This window comes from Myripristis murdjan, chromosome 20, assembly GCF_902150065.1.
Source record: "Myripristis murdjan chromosome 20, fMyrMur1.1, whole genome shotgun sequence".
NCBI classification, from domain to species: Eukaryota; Metazoa; Chordata; class Actinopteri; order Holocentriformes; family Holocentridae; genus Myripristis; species Myripristis murdjan.
This window is the reverse complement of record NC_043999.1, coordinates 25,172,064-25,194,920: the sequence shown is the minus strand read 5'-3', so window position 1 is coordinate 25,194,920 and position 22,857 is coordinate 25,172,064. Positions and strand designations below refer to the sequence as shown.

The 22,857-nt window shown below is 40.6% G+C and overlaps 2 protein-coding genes across 2 annotated transcripts in view; both read left to right on the top strand.

Moving 5' to 3' along the window:
* LOC115379259 (glycogen debranching enzyme-like) overlaps positions 1-8,455 on the top strand; it is a 34,881-nt gene extending 26,426 nt beyond the window's left edge. The window contains exons 21-33 of the mRNA XM_030079986.1: positions 306-442; positions 1,831-1,964; positions 2,265-2,440; positions 2,801-2,903; positions 3,475-3,700; positions 4,049-4,160; positions 4,501-4,636; positions 5,022-5,134; positions 5,949-6,160; positions 6,814-6,911; positions 7,423-7,510; positions 7,630-7,763; positions 8,269-8,455. Coding sequence (XP_029935846.1) covers positions 306-442; positions 1,831-1,964; positions 2,265-2,440; positions 2,801-2,903; positions 3,475-3,700; positions 4,049-4,160; positions 4,501-4,636; positions 5,022-5,134; positions 5,949-6,160; positions 6,814-6,911; positions 7,423-7,510; positions 7,630-7,763; positions 8,269-8,386 — 1,787 coding nt within the window. The 3' untranslated portion in view covers positions 8,387-8,455. The remainder of the gene's footprint in view (positions 1-305; positions 443-1,830; positions 1,965-2,264; positions 2,441-2,800; positions 2,904-3,474; positions 3,701-4,048; positions 4,161-4,500; positions 4,637-5,021; positions 5,135-5,948; positions 6,161-6,813; positions 6,912-7,422; positions 7,511-7,629; positions 7,764-8,268) is intronic.
* Positions 8,456-11,199: 2,744 nt separating this feature from the next.
* On the top strand, positions 11,200-22,595 carry LOC115378908 (putative ferric-chelate reductase 1). The gene is made up of 15 exons (XM_030079474.1): positions 11,200-11,414; positions 12,208-12,344; positions 12,521-12,618; positions 14,892-15,033; positions 16,171-16,356; positions 17,199-17,300; positions 17,574-17,718; positions 18,294-18,401; positions 19,076-19,191; positions 19,486-19,572; positions 19,965-20,056; positions 20,606-20,664; positions 21,556-21,693; positions 22,066-22,085; positions 22,185-22,595. Exons 1-15 carry the CDS (start codon positions 11,228-11,230, stop codon positions 22,272-22,274), a joined length of 1,707 nt encoding a protein of 568 aa, XP_029935334.1. The 5' UTR covers positions 11,200-11,227; the 3' UTR covers positions 22,275-22,595.
* The last annotated feature ends 262 nt before the right edge of the window (positions 22,596-22,857 follow it).

Here is a 22,857-nt window from a genome sequence, read left to right as displayed (position 1 = left end):
CAGTAGCCTATTCATAATCTTGCCCTTGTACACCACCACAGTGGATTTGAAATAATCAAGACATGTATAAAACTGGCTGTAATTCCTAAATGGTTAATGCCATTTTTTTTTTCAACCCCTTAAATTAAAGCTTAAAGTCTGCACTTCAATCATGTCTTGATTACTTCATTTCAAATCCACTGTGGTGGTGTACAAGGACAAAATTATGAATATTGTGTCACTGTCCCAATACTTATTTTACAGTTACTCCAAAATTTATGCAGCATCAACATTCATAAAGAGCTTGTGGTTTAACATTTTCTCAGGGCTGATGTCAGTGATGTCAGAGATTCGTCCTAAGAATGACCTTGGCCACCCATTCTGTGACAACCTGAGGCAGGGAGACTGGATGATCGACTACGTCTCCAACAGACTGCTGGCCAAGGGCGGGGCTCTGAGCAAGGTGAACTGAGACAGAGTTAGCTGGTTTAAGGCTCATGCCTGGTTCATTTTTCCTGTGCGTTTAGATGTGCGCACACTCTTTCAGAACACAAATGTGCTATTCAGATAGCTTGCTACTCATGGTTTTGCTTCTCATGGTTATTACAGCCTGTAAATACCAGTAGTGTAGTGGCAATTTGAGAGATTTTTGCTTTCCTCATCTCCCAACAGAAATCAGCTAGAGTAGGCTGGCACCTTGTGTTGAAGTGTACAACATTTTGACCATGCACATTTCATCACATCTGTTTCTATGTAAAGCATGAGTCACGGTTTAGGCTTAGCAAGAGGTTTGGGGCACACTATTGGTGAGTACACAAAGGCTTTGCACTGTCTCACTGTGAAGTCAGCCAATGCATAAGGACTCTGCTGAGAAGTTTTTAAGCCTTCCATACAGATGTAGCAAATCTACTACCATACAGACTTTTCAGAGGCAATTGTTGAAAATGACCACAGAGACATCCGTAAATGAAGACACTGGGAAGCAGCAAGCATGGCATGTATCAGAAAGAATAAAGATCAAGCATGGCAGGTGTTAGGTGTTTCCATCGGCCACACAGAAAGCAATGCTCTCACATTTATGGAGACCAACAACCTCAATTAATTTGGTATAAATATATGAGGATAATATATAAATATAAATATATGAGGAAGTTAGCATGAGATGTGATTATGACCAGGACTGAAAAGACAAAGAAAAGACTGGAAACTATTTGCAGTTGCTTCCCTTGTCTCAGATAGTCCATGCTGTTTTGTTTGCATCAGGTGATTGTGAAGATTAAGGTAAGCTTTCAGTTTAGGGCAACAGACGAGGTAGATGAATGAATGACCATGTCAAGGAGCAGGGTTGAACCAGGATGTGTGCTTGCAGGCCAGTACCTGTACTATTACATTTGGATTGCAGTTGTTGATAAATAAAGCTATTATTCAAAATATTTGCATTTACATGCAAAACAATAAACAATAAAAAATGACTCAGAAATCAACTTTTTTGCCCAGAAATATATTCATTTCTGGGTCAAAAATAATCTGAAACAGCTTTTCGACCATAATGGGACAATAAACCTCTACTCTCTTAATTGTGTGGAGTCTGATCAACTATTGCATTAGTATAAATTCAGAGCTGGCTACAGACAGTATCATGACCTTGGTAATATTTCCAGTATAGTAATAATTCTTTAATAAATGTCATCAGTGAAATTGCATCAAACCCATCATGCAAGATTTGGCTGATAGTGACTGGCTGATAATCAGCCCTAGGAATCTGTGTTTCATTTAGTTAACCATGCCAGCCAAGTAAATGATCATGACTGAGAACATCTATGAATTCCTGTGACTGATACTGACTTGTAGGTGGGTGAGTGGTTCCAGGCCATGTTCAGCTACCTCAAACACATCCCTCGCTACCTGGTGCCTTGCTACTTTGATGCAATCATCCTGGGAGCCTACACTACTGCTTTGGAAGCCATTTTCAAGCAGATGTCAAGGTTCTGATCTGGTTCTTCTCTCACCTTTCGAATACTTTCTGATAAAAGAATTAACACTCCAGATGCAATGTACCATGCAATATACTTTTCTTTGAGATTCAGTTGTTTTTACTGTTTCATAAAGGATTTATATAATGGATTATGTATAGTGTGGATTCTCCAGACTTATTTTTACTTAAGTTCATAACTTTAATTTATAACTTTTTTTTTGTACTTTTAAGGACATGAAATCTCAGTTATGTCATTGTTCACCTAATCATAGCTGTGTCTCTGTGTGTTGTCTCCCTCTGGCTACTACAGCTTTGTGCAGGATGGTTCCAGTCTGGTTAAACAGTTGGCGCTGGGTTCAGTGCAGATGTGTGGAGTGGGTTGCTACCCGGCACTGCCCCCTCTTTCCTCTTGCCTGAAAGATGTCCCGTACCGCGTCAATGACATCACCAACCAGGAAGAGCAGTGCTGTGTCTCATTGGCAGCAGGTGAGTAATGAGTTCGGCTCAGGACATTTGTTGCATTTGACTATGACTATTTCCTTTGTGGTGACATCAGAAGTGGGAGAAAACTTCCCAAGTGGTCTATTTACCATTTGAGAGCTGAGGCAAACATATTTTCTAGTAGTATTTATCATCGTCAGGCTGTGAGGAATGGTATTTTATAGTAGTAATCACCATCTGAAAGCTGAGTTGAGCAGTGCTTTATAGTAGTGTTAATTAGCAGAAAGTTGTAGCTGACAGTATTGTCATCTCCTAGAACATGAACACAGCATCAGCCTGATGAGAACCAGAGACCACACCCATTCAACAGCTGACTGAATTCATCTTTGTTGTCCTCCCTTTCAGGTCTTCCTCACTTCTCTTCAGGGATTTTCCGTTGTTGGGGTCGTGACACTTTCATCGCCCTGAGAGGCCTTATGCTGCTGACTGGCAGATACCTGGAGGCCAGGTCAGTCCACAACAGCATAGCTCAGAGACAGATAGAGTTCCACTGATTTGAGTTTCGAAGGACAAAAGTGGTGAATTTTAGATGCTATTTACTTCAATGCCAAAAAAGTTAAGTGATGTCAGATCACACTTCATTTTGATGCTCATGCTCAACTGGTGCAACACTGTTCATTTCTACTGTAGATACAGTATGTAATCAATCAATCAATGAAACCACATCTTGTCCATTATATTGTAGGACCATAGTTGCCCCAAGTATCAGCAAACCAATATAAAAAGACAGTATCACATGATGAAACACTGGCGAATGCTGCATCTCACCACTGTATTCCAGCACTAAAAATTACACTGATTAGCCAAAAGAAGAAGTGTAATTACAGGTTAAAACAAAGTGACTTGAAGGGTATTGGTCAATGATTGGCTCACAAGGAGATGGCATCACTGGTGGGGAACAGCATGTTTACTGTTGCCGTGTTATATGTATTTTTTCTTGCCTCTTACACATGACAATATGTGTACTGTTATACACATATTTATGTTAATTATACATTATTGTATTTCTTTTATCCTAGGAATATCATCCTGGCATTTGCAGGCACACTCCGTTATGGTCTGATCCCCAACCTTTTGGGTAATGGCAGTGGTGCCCGCTACAACTGCCGAGACGCTGTGTGGTGGTGGCTGCAGTGTATCCAGGACTACTGCACCCTTGTACCCAATGGCACTGAAATCCTCCTGTGCCCTGTGTCTAGGATGTATCCCACCGATGACTCTGAGCCTCAGCTTGCCACAGCGTGGGTAAGAGTCTGGGATAGCAACATACCAGAATGAAGAGAACTCTAAAAGCTTTGTGAAAAACTCTTAGCCCAATCATTTTGGAGTCCTAAAGTTAGTACTGACATGCCCATTTTTAGTCTTAAGATATTTTGTGAATATGGCCTCAGGATGTTGACACACACATAAAACTTCAGATACAGCTCCCACCCCAGCCCTACCCTGTTTTCAGGGCCTGAGTTACTTTGATACTGCAACTGAAACAAAAGGTGTATTTTGAAAAAAAAAAAGAAAAGAAAAGAAAAAAGATTTTTTTTTTCACTGAAACATTTTGTATTTTTTAAATTTTGTTATTGTCCTCTTTGCCTCCAGGATCAGCCTCTATATGATGTGATCCAGGAGGCCATGCAGCGCCACTTGCAGGGCATTGAGTTCAGAGAGAGAAACGCTGGTCCGCAGATAGACAACAATATGACTCATGAAGGTATGCACATGCACAGAGAAACATAAACACGTAAGACTTCACAATCACACAGTGGTAGTACCTCCCCATCCCATCTCACCCTTAGGGTAGAAGGAGGCTATAATTGGAGAGGCAATAGAGAACAAAAAATGTCAGTCTCTGGGCTAGAATAATTCCTAACACACACACACACACACACACACACACACACACACACACACACACACACACACACACACAAAATCACAAAACAAAGGTTTTGAAAGTGATCTTGAAAACCCATTTTAAAACTCATGCAAAGAAGTATGTGATCAAATTGGCTGCAGCATCAACGGAAATCAGAAGATCTTTCTTCATCCAGGGTTCAATGTGGAGGCCATAGTGGACCAGAACACTGGCTTTGTCTATGGAGGAAACCGCTTCAACTGTGGAACCTGGATGGACAAGATGGGTGAGAGTGAAAAGGCCCACAACAAAGGAGTCCCTGCCACGCCCAGGTAGAGCTTTTTCCACTTCATCTGCCCAATGTCATTTTGGTATACAACCAGTACACCCACTTGATTACATGCTACATAGAAGACCTTCTTCACAGCAAAATGGCTGCTGTGTAAAAGATCTAAAATCATGTCATGGCCATCTGATCTCAATAATTGGTACAATTAGTTATTTTGGTCATTGTTATTTGAAGTTTACGACATCTAGTGTTCGGAAAATTTTGTCACATAAATTATGTCTGTTGAATGTTTTCAACTGATCATTTAAGGATTAGGGTCAAACTTTAGAGTATTCAGGGAATGTCTAGTAAGTGCATATTTGTATGTGTTTTCTTGATTTGTCTATTTCTGTGTGTGCATGCTTGCGTGTATGATGTCTATGATCCAGGGATGGCTCTGCAGTGGAGATTGTAGGCCTATGCAAGTCTGCTGTTCGCTGGCTGGTGAAGCTCCATGAGAATGGCCAGTTTCCCTATGGTGCAGTCACCATACACAGAGAAGGTACGCTCATCCACGTACATAATCACTAAAAGCAAAGTTTTGCTGGATTGCTGGCGGAGGAAAAACAAAAAATTACCCAAAAAATAGCATTTTGTGGCCATGAATGACCACATTAAGGACATGAGATAGTCAAGTGTGTGCCTGAGATAGCTGAGATGGATTCTTCTTAGTGCCCTCACTTTCACACATTGAGTTAACATGGCTAACTACCAAGCATAAATTAAGTATTTCAGATTTCAGAGCTTACTATTGATCTCAATGATGCGTTTAACCATCATCGAAGCACTGTTTTTGAGAAATTTATTCCTTTAGTCCTCATGATAGTGAAATATCCTCATTAGTTGCTCTGTGCTCTTCTGGGCTGCTATTCCACAATACTGGGTTTCTGTCTCTCAATACACTTTCATAGTGTAGCAAAACAGCTGCCAAAATAATACTTAATAATAATAATAATAATAATAATGATGATGATGATGATGATGATAATAGTTCCAGTACCCATTTCTTGGCGAAGCTAAATGTCGTCTTTTTTTATTTTCCTATTTGAATGGGAAGTAGATCTGTAAGCACAGAAATTTGACTGGCTGCTGACAGTTGATGAGCATGAAGAGCTCAGCTGTAGTCAGCACTTCTCAGCTGACAAGCTTGTTGACACACAAAGGCCAAGTTTCCGTGCTCGTTCAGATCTATAGGAAATGAGTGGACTTATGCTGACTTTTGGAATAATGCTTATAGTGTGGAGGCAGAGTTATTGTCTTTTTTAACCGTCCATGTAGTTTTGGATGTTCTTACTCATTCTACATTTTGAATCCAGGCCAGAGTCTCTCTGTGCCCTATGCTGAGTGGGACAGGAAGATCCAGGAGAACTTTGAGAAGAAGTTCTACATTTCCCACGATTCCCATGACACAGAGGAGAAACATCCAGACTTGATTCACAAGAGAGGCATCTACAAGGACAGCTATGGGGCCTCCAGTCCCTGGTGTGACTACCAGCTGCGGCCTAACTTCACGATTGCCATGGTGGTGGTAGGTATCTACAGCTGCAGTGTGTGTGAGAGTGTGTGCATGCATTTTCAATGTAATTTTTAGTAATTTTCAGTCAGCAGAATCTTGGTTAGTTAGTTAGTTAGTTAGTTAGTTGTCTGTTTCCATCTGGACACAACTACATTAACTGCAGACTGCACAATAAAAATGCCCAACTTTTGGAAAGGTTTTTTGTTCAAAGGAGTACAATATACCATGTGTGTGATATCTAAGTACACTTTATGTCTAAGGGTAAAAACATGATAATAATGTTAGTTTGCATTCCGTTTTATTCTTATCACATCAGCATGCCAGTCAGTGTTTAATGTAATTCTGTCATACATGATGTGCACATGCTGCACATGAAACTGCAACCTGACAAAATCAGTTCAAATGAACACTTTCAGTTTTGCCTTCATGTTATGTTTTATTAATTAATATTATTATCATCATTATTGACGAAAATGAAGATTATCCAGTCCTCATCAGAGAATGTGATATTTTTATGTTTAAGTTCATTTGTGTTGATCACATTTCCATCAGGAGCAGTACATTCTTATAACCTGTGTGTGTGTGTGTGTGTGTGTGTGTGTGTGTGTGTGTGTGTGTGTGTGTGTGTGTGTGTGTGTGTGTGTGTGTGTGTGTGTGTCGTACAGGCCCCTGAACTGTTTACTGTAGAGAAAGCCTGGGGAGCTCTGGATGTGGCGGAGAAGAAGCTGCTGGGGCCCCTGGGAATGAAGACCCTCGACCCTGAGTTAGTAACCAGCTGTAGTGTAGCAGGTTGCCAGGTGACATAACACACCCTCTGGCAGCTGTGTTGGAGAGTCACAGCTGTTACCAGCAGTGGCTGAGAACAGCTGATTGTGTCTCTCTCCAGGCATGAATAAGTTTTTCCGTATCATTTTGACACAGACATCCTTTAATTTGTGCTATGTGTCTGAGGTGGTAGTAGGCTGACTTTGTAATTGTCTTTATGTGGCTGTTGAAGTTTAGGCCTGAGTCAATAACAACACCAAGATTTCTGTCTTGATTTGGATGCCAAACACAATTATTTCTGTTTTTCCTGTGTTCAACTGTAGAAAATTCTGGCATATCCACTGATTAATTTGTTCAGTGCATTTGTTCAGTGAATGTAAGGGACTGTCGTCACCTGGTGACACCGTTATGTAGAGCTGAGTGTCATCTGCATAACTGTGGTAAGAGATGGCCAGGGTGTGGTGATTGCTGTCTGTATGGTGACATTCCCCAATGTTCCTCTTCTCCAGTGACATGGTTTACTGTGGAGTCTACGACATTAATCTGGATAATGAGAACTTCAACCGGGCTAAGGGCTTCAACTATCATCAAGGCCCTGTGAGTGAAATTTGCACCTTTCAGTCGCCTGCTTTTCTTGAACACAGCTTCGCAGTAGGTATCAGTCACTCCTCTGCCAACCGTTTAGAAAAGCCTTTCGATTGTTCCTTCTGCCACAGGAATGGCTGTGGCCTGTAGGCTACTTCATGAGAGCCAAACTCTACTTTGCCAAGAAAATGGGGCAGGAGACGTACAACAAGACTGTTTACCTGGTGAAAAACATCCTGTCTCGCCACTATGTCCACTTGGAGAGGTAATCAATCCCACCACACACTGGGGACAGTTTTTACTTGGTGTTTGCAGCGCCATTAATGCAGCTGTGTGGGAAGAAAAACTGCTGATTCAGGTCTACAAAATGGTGCTGGGAAGTATTTCATGCTTTGAAATGGGATAGACACCTGGCATGAAACTTTTAGCAAATCTTACACAAGAAATGTTTAAAAATGGAAGGGACTTCATGTCATAGTGACAGCGTTACCTTTGCATTTTGCATGGCTGTCCCTTTTGGTGCCACTAATATTGAAATCGGTGGGACAAACATGGAAAATCCTTCAGCTACTTGAATTTGACAGGACAGAAATTTAACTATACAACAAGACAGACTGATGTTTTTGTCCAGTGCATGCATTAGTTGTCCAGCCAGCTAGTTAAAAATCTACAATCCTAGAAATTTTGATTCCTGTGGTATTCATGTTCTTGTTCATGCTGTTAGGTCAAACTGATGAAACCCCATTCTTGTCTCCCATATCTCCCTGCAGGTCGTCTTGGAAAGGTCTCCCTGAGCTGACCAATGAGAATGGACAGTACTGCCCATTCAGCTGTGAGAGCCAAGCTTGGTCCATCGCTACCATCCTTGAGGTCCTATATGACCTCTGACCCCGACACCTCCCACCCAACAACAAACTATGAACCATTAATCTTACAGATGCAAGCTATGTTTTCTATGTATGCAACATACAAGTAAATGCAATTAAAATTCATAAGTTCCACTGCATTTATGTGTTCATGCTCCTGTGATGTGTGTGAACCTTGACAGTTCCAGATGTTGGAGCCACTGGAGCTGGAGCATGAGGTTGAAGATGCTCCATTTCAAGGACCAAGTTGATCATTAATTCAGATCCTGGGGTTGTGTAAAGGAACTTTCTAACTCATTCATTCAGGTGGTTATGAACCTGTACAGAACGGGGCCTCCCAGTACACTGTACACCCCGAAAAGTTGTTTTGTACCACTGACGGAATTCAGATACAGCAATGAATTTTCTCCCCTCCATTTTCCTTCACTTCCTCACAGTTTAACCTCTCTTTTCAACTGGACCCGCATGAAGCTCAATACAGAATGCAAAAGTTCAGGTTGGGTGAAATGAGCTCATGTCTGATTAGCTCCACACCTTGTTGAGCGTGCACTTTGTTTGGTGCAGGAGCAAATCCGTTAATGCATGGCACACTGAGATGACATGGTGCCGTGACAGTATGGTTAACGCACTGTTTACAGCCTTAATGGGTGGTCACACTTATCTTCCAAGATCATTTTTATCTCTAAAAGAATGCATCATATTCATGTTGTGATGTGTCCGCCATGCGCCCCATGGGGGTAGATCACAAATACTCTTTGGTGTCATACATACTCATTCCAGTGGATCACTGGCCAACAAAGTGCCACCACCAGATATTTCCTGCACAGTTTAACAGCAGAAAACCTCACAGCAGTCTAAAATATCAACCATAAATGGCAGGTTTTTGTGTCACTCTATATCAAAAAGTAAAGGTCTCTTTCTAGAGCTGCCATTTGTCACTGAAATTCAACCATCATACTGGGATGAAGATACCAATTTCTCCACCAACAGGTATCTCAAAAGACAGCAATAGAATTCAACACTACCACAACACAAGTGGCACAAATCACTCCGGAAATATACACATTTACATCTATTTAAAGTACGTTGAGAACATTGGAACAAGAAATTATAATAGCACACTTTGTCACAAATCACACACTGATATGTAACAATGGATGAGGATTTGATATGGGATCTATTCTTTGGACAAACATCTTATCATCCAGGGATGAGGCAAAGTGTGTGCCAATTGGCCATCATCAACAGATTTAGTCTCAGCTATTTTTTAAGAGGTTTTTTCTGCATTTGGTTTTGAGAAGTTGCAGATGAAGTTGCAGCAGCACAACATGTGATTTTGTTCCCTCAGTATCTTCCATCGTGGATCACACAGACAAAAACTGGGATTGTTCCAGTTCATGAATATCCGTCCTGCTGGAATGAAGCGTTATTTCAAAGCTGCTGAAAATTCTGCCAAGTCATGGTGTGTTCATCACTTTCTGGTAACCCCACCCCCTCCTCGAAGACTTTACCTCCCCACCACACACACATGCACAAACACGCACATACACACATACACACACACACACTAACAATCTTCCTGGAAATGCAATGTTTTGTTAGGTCAGAAGTGATTAAGCGTGTTTTGTGTCATGGTTTATTACACAAAGAGAATTCTTATGCATCAGGGCTAAGTTCTTGGCAGAGCTTTACCCTGATGCTTGGAAATGGCTTGTGTGTGTGTGTGTGTGTGTGTGTGTGTGTGTGTATTTGTGTGTGTGTGTGTGTGTGTGTGTGTGAGAGAGAGAGAGAGAGAGGGGGAGAGAGACAAAGGGGAGAGTGAGAGGTTTCACAAAGAGTAGTATAATTAAGAACTGAACAGTAATTACTTCTCCATTTAATAAAAATAGCTGGTAAGGAAAGATTTTTAAAAAATAAAAAAAATAAAATAAAAAAAAAGGGTTCTGGAGAATATGAATAGGGGCCTACAGGGTCAAAAGTAAAGATAAAGATGGGCCTTAAAGCCTACACAGTATAGTGTTATAGAGTTTTTTTTTTTTTTTTTGCAAGTGAGTGGGTAGTTTTATATTAATTTCCTTATTTTTATTTCTACTTTATAATAGTTTTATAATTATTTTTCCCAATTGCTTTATAATATCTTTGCTAATTTTCTGGTAGCCTACTTTTTTACTAATTTCAGATTTTTCTTTTTTGTGTATGATTTTCACACACAATTATGCTCTACTTTTTACTTTGATTTCTTAGCATTTAAACATAGAAAATCTGATATATCCAGCATCACTGATCTGACATGTAAATATATAATTTCAATATACATTATGTAATTTTTTAAAATATCTTTTGATAGGACTAATTTTCAGTTGTTGTTTCCCTCCTCTAAATTTCTGGTCACTTTTTTTATTTTTTTTTTTGATGAGAGTCCTTTCAGATGGTGGAACTAGAACTGCTGAACACATTTATCCTTCCAGCTCTTGTGTCTCTCTTTTCTATGCAGTGATCCATGCACTGCTGATGGTGTAGGAAGATCTGGAACAAACTTCTGCAGGGACTCCCCTTTTTGATGCTCTGATTAACGCTCTGCTTTTTTATTTATTTATTCACGGATTCATTTGCTAATCACCCTCTTTTTCACCTTTTTGAGAGTAACCAAGTGAATATGGTCAGGTGTCACAGGTGAAATCCTGTGGCAGAACAGGTGTGCTGACCCCGCCCACAGAGCGGCCGCCCCTCCTATCTGATCAGATTTATTTCTACACCAGCTCCACCTGCTCAGCCCACTGGGAATATTCCCTCGTTTTGTTTTTTCCACCCTTTACATGTGTGAGTAGCAGGAGTCTGGGAAAATAACCAGAATTTCGTTTCGATGGAGCGTGTTGTGTTGCTGTTGTTGTGCGCTGCTCCGGCGGCCCGGTGCTACAGCTCGGGTCAGGTTACGGGAAGCTGCGCTGACCTGCGGCCCCACCACTCCGGGATCAGCCCGCAGACAAACCCAGCGCCCTTCACCGTCACCGCCGACCGGAGCCGCTACAGGGACGGAGAGGAGGTCACAGGTTGGAGACAAGCTGATAGGCTCATGATTATAAGAGTGAAAACTGTTATACAGCTGATATTAATGACTGAGCTGTGTGACAGTTATCATACTAACAGGTTTGTTACGGCTCACTACGACAGAATGAGAATGCATCAACGTAAACTAACTAAATAAGCTTCGTAAAATATGACTCATTTCTACAAAGTAGCTTAAATCATTGCTCTATTCGGTTGTCATTTCACTCGATTATTTATATTAGGCTACTCGATTTAGTTTTTGTGCCTTGGTTTATAGTTGTATGTTTTTATTCTGTGAAGCACTTTGGAAATTTTGCGCCTGAGAGGTGCTTTATAAGTAAAGTTCATTATTGTTATTATACTATTAGTAGTAGTAGTGGTATTACAACAATTAAATGCGTGAATGAAAAAAAATAATGCTAATAATATTTGATAATAACTAAGTAACTACATCTCACACTGATTTAAAAAAAAAAAAAAAAAAAAAAAAAACTAAACTAAAAAACTAAAAAAAAATAAACTTGTACAAAATTATCTGAACAGGAATCCAGTTGAACCTCCACCAATCTTTTCCAAAGGGCCCATACTATTGTAACTACTGGTTGAATTACAGTGTGTATGAATGCATCTCATAGAGATTTATGTCAGTGCCAGCTCCTTTCTGTGAATGAATCAGAGGTAAACTGCTTGGTTCTCTCTCAGCCACATGCCTGGCCAAAGTCCCTTCCAGAAGCATAATTTTCAGCAGGGCTTTTCTGGCTGTGAGTGTCCCACTGAGCTGACTTGTTTTTGCAGTGCGGCTCCAGGCTCCGAGCTCCACTCCATTCACTGGTTTCCTGTTACAGGCCAGGGAGGTTGGAGGGGCGTCTCCTCTGGGCTCCTTCAGCCTGGCAGGAGGTGGTGCTCAGCTGCTCACCTGCAACCAGAGATCTGTGAGTGAACTCCCAGACAGACATGTTATTATGTAGTTCCAACATCTCACAGCTGAATTATGTCTGACAACAGCAGTCTTACAAGGTCAAGGGGGTGGGAATGGGATGAAGTCAGTGGTCTCTTGTAGTGATGTGTGTGTGTGTGTGTGTGTGTGTGTGTGTGTGTGTGTGCCCAGAACTCAGCAGTATCCCATACATCAGAATCTGCAAAGACCTCCATCCAGGTGACATGGAGAGCTACAGCATCAGAGGATGCAAAACTCATCCAATTCCAGTAAGAACCAAATTCTGCTCTATTCTATTCTATTCTATTCTATTCTATTCTATTCTATTCTATTCTATAGGGCTTGCATGTGGCACCCTTTAGCATCTGTAGTGGAGATCTCAGCTGAACTGAATAGATATGATTCATTTCTGTGCTGTTTTTGACTGGAAACTGAACATTTCATCGCAGATACATCTGGCTGATGTTGTGTTTAGATCATGTCAGTTTGTTAGTGAGCAAGCATCATAGGCTACCTGGTCAGCTGATGCGTTGGCTAGTCGTTGCCTGTTAACATAAAACTGAACTTTGGTAGAATATTTGGTTGTATTCTTATCTGCCCTGGTCCCCTGGTCTGCTCATGCAGAATACTGGACTCTCATCTCTTCACACATTTCCACACAATGGCAAAACAGCTCTAAAAATAACACTTTAACAATAATAAATATATAAATCTCTATTCTATTCTATTCTATTCTATGCTGGAATATATTCTATATGTCTCCTAAAAATTATTTTCTCATACAACTAAACTGCATTCTTAATTGAAACATATCTTTGTCCCAGATTCCGTTTGTTTCTGATGCATCATAAATACGTTTCTAATCATCCTAACCTCTATATCATGTCGGGCAGCATTTTAGCCAATTTTGTCAGCCACTAAAAAAGTACTTGGTCAATGTTAGGGAAGTGTTGGGTTTAAGTATAAAAAACTCTTGGTTATGGTAACATAATGTAATGTTTGCACTGTCTTGTTGCATTGGACTTGAACTCGGGTTACATGGAAAGTCAGCTGTTTAACCCATCTCTCACCTACCTCCTAGTATGGACCTCAGATGAAGTGATTACAAACATTCTTGTGACATGTTGCAAAGAATTTAATAAAGTTACAAAATACACTATATTACCAAAAGTATTCGCTCACCCATTCAAATGATCAGAATCAGGTGTCCTAATCACTTGGCCTGGCCATAGGTGTATAAAATCAAGCACTCAGGCATGCAGACTGTGAAACAAGACATTTGTGAAAGAATGGGCCGCTATCAGGAGCTCAGTGAATTCCAGCGTGGAACTGTCATAGGATGCCACCTGTGCAACAAATCCAGTCGTGAAATTTCCTCGCTCCTAAATATTCCACAGTCAACTGTCAGCTCTATTATAACAAAATGGAAGCGTTTGGGAACAACAGCAACTCAGCCACGAAGTGGTAGGCCACGTAAAGTGACGGAGAGGGGTCAGCGGATGCTGAAGCGCATAGTGCAAAGAGGTCGCCGACTTTCTGCACAGTCAATTGCTACAGAGCTACAAACTTCATGTGACCTTCAGATTAGCCCAAGTACAGTACGCAGAGAGCTTCATGGAATGGGTTTCCATGGCCGAGCAGCTGCAGCCAAGCCACACATCACCAAGTGCAATGCAAAGCGTCGGATGCAATGGTGTAAAGCACGCCGCCACTGGCCTCTAGAGCAGTGGAGACGCGTTCTCTGGAGTGATGAATCACACTTTTCCATCTGGCAATCTGATGGACGAGTCTGGGTTTGGAGGTTGCCAGGAGAACGGTACATTTCAGACTGCATTGTGCCGACTGTGAAATTTGGTGGAGGAGGAATTATGGTGTGGGGTTGTTTTTCAGGAGCTGGGCTTGGCCCCTTAGTTCCAGTGAAAGGAACTTTGAATGCTTCAGGATACCAAAACATTTTGGACAATTCCATGCTCCCAACCTTGTGGGAACAGTTTGGAGCGGGCCCCTTCCTCTTCCAACATGACTGTGCACCAGTGCACAAAGCAAGGTCCATAAAGACATGGATGACAGAGTCTGGTGTGGATGAACTTGACTGGCCTGCACAGAGTCCTGACCTGAACCCGATAGAACACCTTTGGGATGAATTAGAGCGGAGACTGAGAGCCAGGCCTTCTCGACCAACATCAGTGTGTGACCTCACCAATGCGCTTTTGGAAGAATGGTCAAAAATTCCTATAAACACTCTCCTCAACCTTGTGGACAGTCTTCCCAGAAGAGTTGAAGCTGTAATAGCTGCAAAAGGTGGACCGACATCATATTGAACTCTATGGGTTAGGAATGGGATGGCACTTCAGTTCATAGTATGAGTAAAGGCAGGTGAGCGAATACTTTTGGTAATATAGTGTATGTTTCCCTTGAAATGTAATTGAGAATGCAGTTTAGCTGTTTGAGAACATGATTTTTAGGAGACAGGGCACAGATAAGGTACCATTTTCATCCTGTATTATTGTTATTACCGTTGTTAATTCCTCTGTCTCGGCAGTGCGTCCTTTGTGCAGAATTTCAGGACATTCTGGGTTGACGTTAGAAGTCCTTCACTGACGCTCAGTAATGATAGTACTGATGGATCCGTCACCCCCTCCTTCTCTCCAACAGTGAGCATGACGGCAGCACCTCCGCCTGCTGTAAGTAACGATGATGATCAGGGATGGGTGAAACTGTAATGTGCAGTCTTGTTGTTTCAAATGGGATGTCCAACTTTCAGTCATTTAGCATCAGCAGTGGCTAAGTTTGGAAATAACTACAAGAGCAAACCGTACTTTCCAGTTATATTTCCTTTGATGTCAAAGAGCCACCTGTATAGTAAGAACTGTGTAGTAAGAAACAAAACCTATAAGTGCTTCACAATCAGAGCAGTTACAACGCCTGGATAAAGAATCCACCCTAAAACACTTAAATCCCTTCAACGCTGATGGTCTCATTGTGTTTAGCATTGCTGGTCAGCTGAGCTTTATTCAAAACCAAAGAAATTCATATGAAATTCCAGTGGAGATCCCAGGGTTTCATACTTGCCAACTCTCCCAATTCACATGGGAGACTCACAATTTTTAACCCTCTTTCCTGCAATGCTTCCGGTCAGTAATTTCTCCCGCTAATCTCCCGATTTTACAGTGAAGGAAACAAGTCAGATTGTGGGGGGTATTTGTCGCAGTATCTGGCTGTAGCTGCCAACACTCCTGTTTTTCCCAGGTTTCTCCTGTATTTTAGACTCATCTCCTGCCGCCCTCCCGTTTTGTCTTTTCTCTCGGGAATCTCCTGTAATTTACAAGTTCCAATTTTGTTTGTTAATAATAATGAGAAGCGCACAATAACAAAGGTTTTATTTTGATTTTATTTTGATCACCCTGTCTGTGGTCAGAGATGATTGGTCCCTCTCAGGGCTGCTTTGGATTCTCTGACAATCAGATCATTGTAATGATTTCATAAAATGCCTGATAACTTATGACACCGGGATGTAGATAGCAGGTAATTAATTAATTGGTAAATTTCCGCCCTCTGAGCTTCCTCTTCTATTTCTAGAATGTGCCTGGACTTGTTACATGCAGCTGGTTTCAGGTGATGAGAGAAATAACCAGAGAGCATAAGTCCCAAGTCAAGAAAAAGAAGCACACCTCTTACTCGAAATGCAACTGGTCTTGGTTGTCTTGGCTTGTGTATGTGTTTAACGAGCTGGTAAAACAGAAAAACAATTGAAGAGCACACTTCTAGGACTCTAGACTTATCCATGTGATTATACAATTTTGGTGTGTTCTCTCCAGCAGACCGTCTCCAGTGCTGGCTGTGGCATTACCAAGGTTTGTTTCAGCCAGCCTTTGAACTGTGACCCTGCAGTCAGCACCGACTGCCATTTCATGTCAGCCTCCCTCAGCGATGCAGCTGTCCGGTTTGAGATGATCGGTCCAGCCCAGGGATACATCTCTTTTGGATTCTCCGATGATCAGTTGATGGTAATTGGATGACAGAATGCCTGATAATGTGAAATGCTTCACTCAGATAATTCCATCAGCAATGGGTTGGGGTTACTTGGCCAGTTTCAATTTAATTATGGCCTTACAAAAACATTCTCTGAGACTAACTGTGGTTATAGCTGTGGTTTTAAATGATGTGTCATGGAAGGCCAAGAGTCTGCCGATTTTCATTCCAATCAAACACCAGATTAAGTGATTTCACTAATTAGTTTGTCTGCTCTGGCTGAATTTATGAAATTAGCGTCTATGGTATATGTTTGAAATAAAAACCTCTAGATTATGGGTCAAATATTTGAGAACCACTGAGCTTAAGATTTCTGCAGACAGAGAATTAAAGGTGGAGCTGATCATGGTTCTTCAAAGTGATGCCATAGGATAACCCTTTCTGGTTTCACAAAGAACTTTTAAGACCATGGTTCTTTGAAGAACCACTTCTTAAAATGTTTCAAAAGTGCTTCAGAGAGCCACAGGATCCAGCAATGGTTCCTCAAAGAAGAAAGTAAAGGTGCCAACTGGAAACAAAAATAGTTCTTAATAGCAGTGCAACCATTTCTTAATATTCTGTTAGAGAATCCCCAGTAGGTAAAAGTAGGGGTGGGAAAGTGAAAAAGTTCTTTTAAATATTTAGTACAATTTGTGTTGTGTATTTACATTATATTTTTGTGTATATTATATTGTGCTGTATTGAATTTTTATACTGATGTGTATTTTGTACTTTTTGTATTATATTTATCATATTTTTGTATTATATTGTATTTATTGATGAAGTCATGTAATTCTTTCTTGACTTCTTTTTTCCCCCTCCCGCTGTCATTCCTTAGGGAAATGATGACATTTACATCTGTGGCCTGGACAGTACCGGCATGGTTAAGTTGGAGCATGCCTTTTCAACGGGGAGATGGACACCACAAACCCTTCCTCTGGTACAGCAGTTCCTATTAGAATACTAATTACTATCATCTGAATGAGGTCTGATGAGTCTGGCCAGTATTTTCTGTCTCATCTTTAAGGTGTTCAGATGACTTAGAACTAATTGTAGCCTGTAATGTGCTCGACTGTCATGTGAGGTATCATTTTGGAATTTAATGTTTTTTTACTTATGTATTGAAGAAAGGGAAAGGGATTAAGAGAACCTGTGATAAGGAAAACCAAAAGGCCGCAACTTGATGTTGCTGTGTTTTGCATCTGTCCATCAGGGGAATGTGTCTGATGTCAAAGCCTCGATGCAGGACGGGGTGATCGCCTGTTCCTTCACCTCCATGAATCCTATCTCTACTCAGAGGACCACTGGCTTCAACAAGCCCCACTATCTCATGTTCGCCCATGGACCCAGCAGCAATGGTAACAAAGTACTGTAATGGAGGAGGAATATGATATTTGCTTCAATATTTATTGGGATCAGGGAGAGAAATGTTCATGGCTAACTGGAATATAGCCAATTTTTACACAGTAGTGTATTTTGCTTCTTTTTAAATTTCTGAAGTTAAATGGGGGCTATAATGGTGGCAACTGTATCGAGATGCAAAATTGTCACACTGAGTTAGTGCCTAACCCCCCTAAGCTTTCTCCCTGACTGTGACTGTTGGTACTGGCACCATGGTGGTACTATCAACTGAATTTCATCAAATCTCAAATTAATTTGGGAAGATGTGCTAATCTCCATACCTTATTCTAAGGGTTACTCCAAATTTGATCTTTTAATTCTTATTAAAGGAATACTGCCAAGGTTTGGGCAAAACCCAGACTGAGACAAAATATTCAATACCATTTTCATCTCTGTCTTGGATTTTTTAAAAAAGAGAGTTGGTTGACTTTAACTGCTTATCTGTTTATCCTTCCGGATCTTGTGTCTATGCAGTGACCTAGTCTAAATACATGAGTAACATTTAGCTCTCTCTGTTTTGTCTCTCCCATAGGGCAAATCCTTTTCCATACAGGGACCTTTATCAGCAACAAAAAGGTGGACATTTCCAGCCCTCAGCTTGTTGGCAAAGCAAGCCAGCCCTATATCATCAAAGCACATGGTGAGATCCTGTCCAGAGGAGTGTGTATGTGTAGGAATGTGAAACAGGATCATAATTTGTTTTCACACAAGCACTAACAATACCACTTTTGTGAGGCAGAGGCCACCATTCATCTCAGCCAAAGTCCGACATGTTTGCAGTGTTTACACCAGTGTGTGGTCACAATCACTATAATGCACTGGTCATTAAAAATGACACAGAGAATCTCTAAACTCCTTGATTGCCAACATTTCAAACAGCTGTCAGTAAGGAGGTGAAAGGTTAGAGACACAGCACTGGGACAAATGGAACAAATATTGTTTCCAAAGAAGGATCATGTTTCATGGATCAGCGCCAAGGAAACAAACAACGTCTTACCTTGTTATTATTCTCAACTTTCCAATCCCATATTGTTTCACCAAGCCTGTATGGCCACACTGCATTATGTTGTACTCTATGTAATACTAGGAGCAGCCAGCTTTTAAATGTTTGGCCTCTAATGTAACCTAAAGAGCTGTCTTGCAGTAAAACACTGCGCAAAATTGCTTTACAAGAAATCTGGTATAAAAAAAAAAATTAAAAAAAGGCGCTATGTTACCCAATTTTTTTTTTTAATCTTTAGAAGCTATACAGAGGCCTGTATTTGGGTTGTACAGCAAATTGCTTAATATAGGAATTATTATCATGTGTTTCAGGAGCACTGATGCTGATAGCCTGGATGACTCTAGGAACACTGGGCATGATGGTTGCCAGATATCTGAAAAGTGTGGCCAAGAAATGGAGCTACCAAGGCAAAGACGTTTGGTTTCTGGTGAGACTTCAAAGATACAATTTTTTTTTCTCTTATCCCGCACTAAATCACATTGTCTTATTGAGATTTTTAACCATAAATGCACACAATGCAATTTAGTCAGCAACATACAGGAAAATTGTCTCAGTAATGGGCTCATTTCATGATTGTTGATATCAACACAAAATATCAGCTACTGGCAGCTTTAGTCTAAAAGTTTATTTATCAGGTCTATTTAAAACTGCACATCTCTCCTTGGTGTTGCATTTGTTTTGCATGCACACTAACATTGTTCTACTGTTTGTGCTCCTCAAGGTCCATGTTGTAGTGATGAGTGTGACGGTAGCAGCCACCATCACCGCCTTCATTCTCTCCTTCTCACATGTAAAGGCCTGGTCTGGGGTCAGTAGTCTAGCTCTTCTCTGTATCTTTTTTTATTTGAAAAAAAAAGGGCAATTCACAGTTAAGAAGTCACTTGTCTGCTTGTGTTGAAGTTCTGCATGCTGTGCACAGAAAGGGATGAGGAACGCCAAAGGCTCAAAGCAGTTTAGTCTGGGAAGCGACACTCGTGAAGTGAGGTTAAACCCTCTTTGAGTGGAGTAAAGCAGGTATTTTTCACAGTGAGGGGAAGATAGCACCACTACTGTCCTACAGAACAGCTAAGGGGGAAGTGAAATGATATCACATTTTTCAAAATTGAGTAAACAGAGAGACAATGCAAACTCCTTCCCCAGCAGTGTGACAAGTGCCTCCTGAAGTCACAAAACGTTGCATTGCTTCATCGTGTGTTACAGGGAGCTCATCCTGTGTTGGGCTGCCTGGTGATGATCCTCTCATTCATCCAGCCCTTAGTGGCACTGCTGCGCTGTGGACCTCACCATCCACTGTAAATATGAGTGTATGTACCGTATTTCCCCAATTAATCGCCCGGCCGCAAATAGCCTCGTGGTTTTTTTAAACGCCTGGGGTTTGCACCCATTTTGCGTATTAAACACCCACCCGAATAACCGCCGGGGCGATTATTTGCATTATATTGAGGTAAACCCAAAATAAGGCTATTCACCTTATTTTTGCAGAAGTAAACAGTTAGCCGCACAATAACTGTGCAGCACTTCTGTTATCTGTCAAAATAAGAGAGCTACCTAACGTTAGAAAAAAAGGGTGCACCGTAATCTTAAATTGCCCGACTGTAAATATGTTGGACAGTAACTGTCATCACAATAATGGCCTGGTGCAGGTCTGTGCAAAAATAAATAAAGGCCTGCAGCGAATAGCCGCCTGGTTCTTTTAAACGCCTGGGGTCCAAGCTGATTTTGCGCATTAAACACTCCGGTGATTAATTGGGGAAATACGGTATTTGTGTGTGTGTGTGTGTGTGTGTGTGTGTGTCTGAATATGTATAGGCGATAAATATCTGCCTTTATTTCCTTTACAGGAGGTTTCTGTTCTACTGGTCACATGCTTTAAATGCAGTGGCAATAAAAGCTTTCGCTGGTAAGTTGTTTTCTGATATGATGACACACTAACTGTGTGTTCAGACCCAAGGCAAAGTGAGTTTTTCACATGGCACAGTTATGTACAAAGTCAATGCAAAGATGCAAATAGATGTGAATTTGCAGTGGACAAAGCAAATTAATTGAAATTCTGCATCAAGAATGATGCGCTCATGCAAAATTTGTGTCATTTTTATTATTGTGTGACATGGAAACTTTTCAACTTTCAACTTGCCGTATTCATGTGAATCTGCAGTGCGAAAACACATTTCAGGTTTGGTCTGAACACACCATTGCAGTGTTGGGGTAATGTGTAATCACATCACGTTACAATTACAATCGCATGACATTTGTCTGTAGCACAGTAATGTAACTTGTTTGTGTTCTAAAATTCACTAATGTGGTGGAGTAACGCATAAGTAATGTAATGAGGAGTTTGAATTACTTTCCACAGGGAGTTACTAAATAAAGTAAAGCATTACTTTAAAAAAAAAAAAAAAAAAAAGTACTTGTTTTTGAGTGACAACCTCAGCTGTAGGGTTTCTGAATAAGCTTTAAGCCTGTGTCCTTGTACTGTACATTTGTGGTCATGATAACTCACTTGATGACATTCATTATTTGTATTTATGTTTTATGTATTGTACTATTTGGTTTTCAGCTACTGTTGCAAATCAAATTGCCCCTCGGGGACAATAAAGACTTCTAATCTAATCTAATCTAATCTAATCTAATCTAATCTAACTTGTTTCTAACTTGCACACTAGTGAAGGCCTTGGGCCCAAATGTCTTCATTTTTTTTTAGCTCACCTGCAAGATGTAGGAAGCAGTTTTGTACACAGTTTGTTTGCTGAGTTACAAGTCTCTTTAAAAGCTGTCATTTTTCATCATACAGTGGCAGCCATATTCACGGGCCTGAAGTTGATTGACAGGACTGACGACCAATGGTTGATGAAGGTGATGGGAGCTTTACTAGGCTGGGAAGCTTTGTTCTTCATCCTGCTGGAAATCAGCTTCAGATGGAAACACAAAGGTACAGCAGCATGCCTTTATTTTGACTGCAAGGCTTCAAACCTGAGGGCAGAATAATACATGGGAAGAAGGGAAATGAATATAGTGACTATTGTGTTTATGGCCATGAGTTATGATGACTTATGATGAGTTATGATATTCATGTTGGGGGGGGGGGGGTTTACTGATGTCTTATTGATGTGACTAGACTATCTGATGATTATGCAAACACATATACACATATATAAACACACACATACACAAACACACAAACACACAAATACAGATTATAGAAATATGACAATAAAGGAGGACATAAAAGAGAAAAACGTGTTGTTTTTTTATGTCGGTATTCTTCAGCATCTTTAATCCTTGTGTTTTCTGCTCATTACAGATAACTCAGAATGTAAAACGGTAAGACAAAATGACCATTACCAAAGCAGAGATGACAGAAAACAGACAACCGGCTGATTCACCGTGTAACTGGCTGATCTGTGTCTCTTCTCTCGGCAGGAGGACTTGGATTTGACGCTGCTCTTCCTGTTTTTCTTGGGACACTTGGCCTTTCTGGTGGCACTGCTGGTTGGAATCGGGATGTCATAAGCAGATTTCACCATGAAGAAAAATACTGATTATTGAGCTCTTGATATTATTATGTACTGTGTAGCTGATGGTTGTATATCTGAAACGCAGAGCACAGATAGCTGCATAGTAGCTGCCTTTTCCCGCCACATGATTGGCTGTTTGTGCCTCCACCACGGAATGCAATGATGCTGAAACTGATCTGCATTTTACTGAGCACATTTTATTTTCATATTTAGGAAAGAAACATTTAATTATATTATGATAATCATTGTTAGTTTTTTATTGCCCAGCCCTAGAACAAACACTTGAAGTCAGATATAGTATTTTATGTCTAATTTCTTAAAAAAAAAAAAAAAAAAAAAAAAAAAAACACTTACTGGCTCTCTTTCCATGTTTATTCTGAGTCCATGTTTTACTGCTTTTAGATTTTATTTTTATACAACTGCATCTTAAGATATTTTTATTCATATTAGTTCAACCATGTCTACCTTCTCTACTAATAAAGGTTCTTTATTTATTTTATTTCATTTGATGTTTTTTGTTTTAGTTTGTTTGTTTTGCTATTTGCCTATTATTATTACTATTACTAGGCCTTACCTCA